The sequence below is a fragment of the Malurus melanocephalus genome, unplaced genomic scaffold (genome assembly GCF_030028575.1).
Source record: "Malurus melanocephalus ecotype Western Australia unplaced genomic scaffold, MMel_1.1 scaffold_185, whole genome shotgun sequence".
In the NCBI taxonomy this organism is placed as follows: domain Eukaryota; kingdom Metazoa; phylum Chordata; class Aves; order Passeriformes; family Maluridae; genus Malurus; species Malurus melanocephalus.
The window spans coordinates 583,315-590,776 of record NW_026623417.1 but is presented as its reverse complement, the minus strand read 5'-3'; the positions used below and the strand labels follow the sequence as shown (position 1 = coordinate 590,776).

Below are 7,462 nucleotides of genomic sequence, written 5' to 3'. Positions count from 1 at the left end.
TCTGAGAACATAATCAGTATGTTAATTGTATTTGTTTATTATTTAAGTTCCAAGGTAACAAAGCAAAGATCTTCATACTACTGCTGTTAGACCTGTATTTTCAAGGCAGGTGAAACTGTATATAAAGTGCTCTACCACTTTTTTCTTTTTTCTTTTTTCATTAAGTCACTTTTCCTGTAACATCGTGAAAATTGCCTTTTAAATAGTGCTAGTTTAGGACTTGAAAATGTTCACTAATTTAGTCTAAGTCTCTAGTTGCATTTTATTATATAAAAATACCGTATGTTATCTGGAAAACTAATTTGTACGAGCTGTAAAATATTAATTAAAATTTATTTTGGAATCAAGTGGAATACAGAATAGYTATTAGTTTTTGGGGTTTTTTTGATGATCCGAAAACTTCTACTTGTAATTATTTTGTTGAGTTGTGAAATAAAAGATTTGAAATAGAAATAAGTCCATCACTTAGCTTTTGTTGAGAAAAATATCGAGACCCAAGCCTTCCTTCCATCAGACAGAGTGAGCAGATAACTTAGTGGCAGTGGAGGTCTGCACGACTTAAAGACAATTAATCATAGTTAAGCACATTCATCTTGCTTCTTTCTAGCTAACCAGCATAATGATCAGGATTATTATTTCTAATTAGAGGAAGTAATAGATCATGTATAACCTTAGGATGAGTCTCATTAATTAACCTGCGTCCTAAGGGATTTCAGTAGGTATTCCATCTCTGTCACAAWGAGCACCATTGGTTTACACTTAGTTCACAGGAACAAACATCATGGGAATTGGCTAAATAACTAAAATTGATTAAAACAGTAGGTAAAAATTAAATATATGACAAACTTCATTGTATTCTGCAATTTGATGTATGTTTCAACATACAGCATTTTACTGCACCAGGTGATATTGAGCTGGCTTTATTCTAAGCTTAATACCACTGAGTTTGTGGAGTTTGACTTTACTTTTTAKATGCATTAGAACAGATTTGATTCTATTTTTTGTGAAATCATGAATGGAGTTGACATGCTAGTGCCTAACATTTCCTACTAAAAGAAAAGAGCTTTAGATGCCTGTAGGATTATATGGTTATGTCTATAGTATGCCTGTAAAACTCCTTATATGATGTTTCTCAGGTTCTGCCATAAATTACTTTATGAAATCTTCAGATTTTGTTATTTCAGGAATTATGAATAAATATTTAGAGTGAGGCCTTTCAGTGTAAGGTTTTGAAACACAGTTGATCTAAGCTTCATCTCTGAAGCTGTTAGTGCATGACTTTGGAGATGTTGACTTTGAACTCTTCATATACTTTCAAACATTCTAAAAGTGATACATGTCTAAAAGGGGTGCTTTTAAATATGAATAGTCTAGTTGCATGGTTTAMAAACTGGTATTAGAGATCATCTGATGTAATTTTTGTGTGTTCAAGTCTATGGAGTAAAGGCTACGAACACACGGATCTCAGTGTATCTGAAAATGCAGGCTAAAACTGTTACTTAAAATGAAGTTGTTAGTTTGTAAAGCTTAATATTACTGTGAGGTTGTAAAAATTTCCATACACAAAAGAATTTTTAAAACATAATGATAGAAGTCATTGCTTCCTTCCTTMTCCTAAACAATATTTTCCTCAGACTTGCTCCTCTTCTATATGATTTCTCCTCTTCCTTTTAAAATTTTTCAGCTTTCTCAGGTGTTCAAAGGAACTCCTTGATGTTATGGTTACCACATTTTAAAATGTGATTTCATATCATATAAAATATTGCAGGTAATTACTGCCATAATTTAAAAAACAAAATCTTTGAAGTTCAGTATTCCATATTTGACCTTCATAGTGCATAATGTCACGTCATTTCTCACTCCAAAATACAGTTTRTATTAACCTTTTTTCCCTAGGAAGTTACTGTCAGAAGAAGGAAAGCATTGTTTGCTCTAATGATGTGTATACATAGATATATTTATATATACAAATATATATATTTATATATTATATATTTATATATATATATTAATATACATATATTTATATATGTATAGAGAGAGAGAGAGAGAGGTAGGTTATATGTGCAACACAGCTGTAAAACAGAAATCACCAAAAAAAAGGTCACTTGCAATTTCTGGCAAATTAATGAAGTGAGGATTATTGCAAATTATGGTATTGCTTCCAGTTGGATTACAAAGCATAACATAGAGTTTGCATTAAGCTTTTTGTTTTCTGTCTACTATAGGAAAAAATGAATGCAACACACAGCATTAATGAGTGGCTGTGTTATTCCCTTCTTTTAGATCACTCCAGTTCCAGGCACTCATCCACTTTTAGTTTTTGTCAATCCTAAAAGTGGTGGGAAACAAGGAGAAAGGTAAGGTATTTTTTCTTTTTTTCCTCCCTTTCTTGATTCTGGTCTGTGATGTATTTAAAAATAGATTTTAGAAGTTTGTACATGAGGAAAAAAATCCAAAATTTTATATTGCTAATTCTCACAGCTGAACATCCTATATTCCTGTACCTATAAATTCTSCAGTTAAAAACTAGAGTTAGTTGCATAGAATAGTTCTGTTTCAAATCAAAGWGTAGCGATATTCAGTGCATGGGTTTGTGTGATTTGCATGAAGATGTGAGTTGCTTTATCTTGTATTAAAACTTTGAAGTGCTAACAGTTTTCTTTTAATCTATGTAATGACTATACAGACAGCCAGTAGTTTAAATTAGAAGCAGTATTCCATTTTCTAATGTATGATTTGCTTTTTAAAGAGTTAGTAGTAGAGGCTCTCAAGCCTCTTCATAAGATTTCCTTCAAAGAAATCTTTTGATTTCTGCAGATAGTAAGTATTCTAAAAATCCATTTAAAGCATTGAAGTTCACTCACCCAAACTTAAAAGACATTAATTTTACATATGTCAGTATGTCCGTAATTACATTGGCTTAAAGTGAAAATGACTGTGTTTATTAGTTTAAGTGTTAACGTATCAGAGATAAAGTAGAAGTAAAGAACATTCTTCTCCTACCCAGTCTGTCGTATTCAGGAATGCTCAATTAGTTACCCCTAAAGAGTCTTTTCAGAGCACGTTTCAGAATCACAAATGCTAACAATATGGCCATTTTTATCATCACATAAATGCCTGCATTTTTATAGCCTGTTTACCATGYCAGCACTGTAACTTCTCTTTCAAGTCTTGAAAAAGATTCCAGTCTTTTGGCCAGGATCCAGCTGAAGGTGATACTGGTGATGTGGGTAATCAGAAGCACAAAAGGAGGGATCCATTGTGATTCTAAAGCTTGGAACTAAACAAACTATAAATGGGTCAGCTTTCCCTCCCTCCTCTGCACTGCCTCCCTTACATCATATCTTCCTGTGCCCCTAAAAATAAACTCTCAAATGGGACAAAATTCTGCATAGTAGTTGTTAGGGTAATTCTTAGAGCTGAGGGGCATTTAACTAAAACTGTATTTGAAGGCCTCTGAGAGCTGATTATGTAATCCCTGCACTGGTATACCTAGATCTTTGCTAGGTGTGTCAAAGACAGTTAATGATGTGAAAGATTAATTCTAAACAGTCTCTCAGTTTGCCTTTGCAATTGGAACGAAACAGCGTGAGCCATCCTGAGTTTTCATGTTTCAGCCACATTGGGAGTGTGAGGTAGCTCTGGTCTGATGTGCAGTCAGGCGTCTTGTGGAAGGTAATCTGCACCAGCACTCATCTTGACTTTTTTATGGTACTGATATGAAGTGAGTAGATCAGGGATCCAGTCTGTAATTATGTAGGTGAGCGGCAGGTTAGAGAGCTGCACTTATATAGTTATAGCCTAGAAACAATTTAATGAAATGCTGTTTCACAGCTTTCMGTTCCCAGCTCTAATTGGTCTCAAGTGTTACAATCTGAATGGGCTTAATGCATTAGGGATGTAATTTAATGTTAGATATTCTCCAGGGTAAAAGCAAGTCTAAAATCTGATCCCCATCTCAAGCTCCTATTCCCCTTCATGTATTACRGTATAACACTTCTAAGTTTATGTCAATGAAACTGTCACTGAGGCCGAACAGATCACAGGAATTATTAGAATTTTAAAAATGAATGCCCTATACACACCTCATTCACTAGCACCATTATCCACAAGTGTCATTACACAATTAAGAATATAGTGTGAGGGCAGGCACCAACAACTGACTACAGTGAAGTCTTAAGAACCTCTTAAATTGCCTTTGATACCACACACACACAAAATGTTAAATTGCATACTAATGTGTCATGGTGACACTCAAAATTGCTGTTTTAAGAGAAGCACATCAAAAGGTCAGCTGCATAATCCTGTAAACATGTCTCAGGTAATTCACTGTCAGGAGATAATATCTCATGATAATATCTCATGAAGCCAGATTCAGCAAAGTAAAAAAAAATCCATATATGGACTGTTAAATATAAAATAAGGGTGTTAGGGAGTGCGTGTTAGTTTAAATATTCTGAGAATGAAAATATTCTCAGGAGAAATGATAGTGGACTTTTCTTATTTTTGTTTGGGTTTTTTTTTGTTTTGTTTGTTTTTGGTTTCTTTGGGGTTTTTTTGTTTTTGTTTTTGGTTTTGTTTTTGGGGTGTTTTTTTTTGTTTGTTTGTTTTTTGGTTTTTTTTCCTGGGTTTTATCTGTCTGCTTTACAGTCAGTAACCAGAAAGAGAAAATTCTTTTTTTTTTTTTTTCCTGGGTTTTATCTGTCTGCTTTACAGTCAGTAACCAGAAAGAGAAAATTCCCATATATTCGCATCTTCCAGTTTTGTGGCAGTTTTGTGTTGCAGAAAGTAAAGGTACAGAACATTTCAAGACATAAATTACTTGGCAAAATGCACCATTATGGTGATTCATAGCTTATTCTGGGTTGAAAGAGACACACAAGGATCRTCAAATCCAACTCTTAAGTTAAAGGTATTCAAGTCAGGCTTTTTGGTTATAGCAATTTTTTAGTCTGGTCAGGCACTGAGAGGGTGGGACTAGAGGGTATGCTATAACAGACGTGAGATTTCCACAGCAGTGAGGGAGAAAAAAAGAAAGCAAAACAAACTCACAACCTTCTAATTTTTGTAGATTAGAATTTCATTATCTTGAKTCATCCAGATTGGGAAAATCTTTTACTGRAAACTATTTCWCTTTACTATTWAGTTAGGWTCCTATTTACTTAGGATTCTCTGTWTTTASAGGTCATGATGAATGAAATTAAGATTTTTTTATTGACTTTCATTGAACACAGAAAGGTTATTGTCGATTGTCAAGACTCCAATGTTCCCACAGTTCCCCATATGAGATTTTTTGCCTTACCATATGTTAACCCAGCCCATTTTATTGCCCTTATTCTTGGAGAGTTTATGCATCCAGCTGAAAACCAGTTGAACAAATGCACACCCCCAGTAATACACTGTTGTTTCCTTTTGTATTTTGTAATTTTTTTTTTTCAAATCTCTCAAATGCAAAAGAAAAGAACTGAGGATTGCTTAAAGGTAAAAAAAAAGTTTGGTGCTTTAGTTTCAGTTTTTAAATGTTCAGGCTGAGGGGGGGTGGGAAACAAATGGATATGTAGGAAAACGCAAAATACATTCTCTACAACCATATCTTATCAATGTATTTTAAAACTTCCTTGTGCTAGAAATTTACTTTTTCAGAATGTGTAGTGATAAATAGCATGTACTTCCTGAACAGGTTTCTGTTTTAAAGACCAATGTTATGGCTTTCAGATAKAGTTGCAATATAAAGTATTATGACAATCACCCAATTATATTTTATTCTCAATTAAGAGGTTAATAMTTCCCCATCATGTGAAACTCAACTGTATTTGCACTTGAATGATTTTGTTTAATACACAATACATATGTTTACAGTCGAACAAAAAGATGTCAATGTCTATTAAGAAGAAAGAAAAATAGAATTAAAGTTGATTAATTTAAGGCTTTCGCATACAATAAATTGATTTTAACTGAGCATGAGTAGGAGTTCATCAAACTCAGGCAAGTGAATTCCTCAGACTTATCACACGGTAACATGTTTTTGGTGGTTGTGCATGAAATGGAGAGGTGCAGGTAATTTCCAAAAAAAATGCAGGACATCCGTTTCATTGTAGCGCTTTTAGTTTGGGAAGCCTGCATTTATGATCTGACTAATCAAGGCAATAATTGTCAATAATCTGTGAATAGAATGTATATATTTAGTATACCATTGAGAAACTAGTTTATTTCAACAGAAAGAATATACAACGAGCATGTAGTGCTTCGAAAGGCTATTATTAAGGGTAATGTTTCTCACATAAGAGTCATTCTAAATCATGCTGTTGTTTTGCCACACTCATTACTTTGATTTCCACTTCCCCATTTTCCAGTTTATTTGCCTGACCAGCAGGTGAGTTTACACAATTGTTTCCTTGACAAATGTGCTGTTGGATGCACTGGAGATCAGCTTCCGTACACTGACGTTTCCTGCTGACTCCACGTTCAGTGTCTGCAATACAGGTTGATGATATTTTTAACCTTTGCTGTTTTCAAATAACTTTGGTTCATAGTGGCTCTTCCCTYCTCACCTCTGATTAATCTGGCTTTCTGAGCTTTCATTTAGCATTGAGACAAAAATGAAAAAGCAGTTTCAAATTACCTTTTWCAGACATTACATGTCTGGGAGAGAAGATCCACCAGCATTTTTTGATTTTGGGAAGCAGTCCTTGGCATCTTCCTTGTCAGACATTAGGGTTAAATTAAGCCTATACTAATTACATCTTGAATAGCCCCTAGATGACTGAAGATGCATCCCTCAGTTGTGGCAGAAGGCTTTGCCATGTCCAGCTCTTTCCACAGTACAGTCAACTTTATTGCCAGTTTAAATTGCCACCGAGTTTCTGTCCATTTTTTTTCTCTCTCCTGAAGAAGACAGCTCAGTCTAAGTCAGACCAAGGTRCATTCACACACATTTTCTTTAGCAGCTGAACTATTTAAAGATGATGCCAGCTCCTTTGGCCACTCCTGAGTTAATTTTCTGCCTCCTCAATCATGCTAGCAAAATATTTTGAGGTTTATATGAGATCATGGGCATGATTTAAGGCAAAGGAAAAATGACAATGAAGAAACTTCTTTGTAGATTTGTATTTTAAATTGAATCTCTTTAGTTTTCCAGATCACAGAATAACCCTGAAAATAGTTACAGAAGTAAAACTATTTGTTGACAAGTGGTRATTTCATAAGCTGGTTTTGTTCATGAAATTTCATTCCGTCACAAAAATGTCTTTTGAGGCATTTCYCACCACACCACCTCATGGCCTTGTCAGCATAAATCTCAAGTCACAAGGAAACCACATCCAATTCGTTCCTTACATGTGGAAGCAAAATATTCAGAGCCCTGTCAGTGTCACTATTTGGTATTGTAGATGTAAAACTGGAATGTGAAGTTACTGTCCATTTCCTCAACTTCCATGTGTCACCCTGTTAGGTCTGGGTA

The 7,462-nt window shown here is 34.4% G+C and overlaps 1 protein-coding gene across 1 annotated transcript in view; it reads left to right on the top strand.

Annotated features, from left to right (window-relative positions):
- The window catches only part of DGKB (diacylglycerol kinase beta), a 327,720-nt gene that overhangs the window by 118,719 nt on the left and 201,539 nt on the right, over window positions 1–7,462 (top strand). Inside the window, exon 15 of the mRNA XM_057373108.1 lies at window positions 2,287–2,360. Coding sequence (XP_057229091.1) covers window positions 2,287–2,360 — 74 coding nt within the window. The remainder of the gene's footprint in view (window positions 1–2,286; window positions 2,361–7,462) is intronic.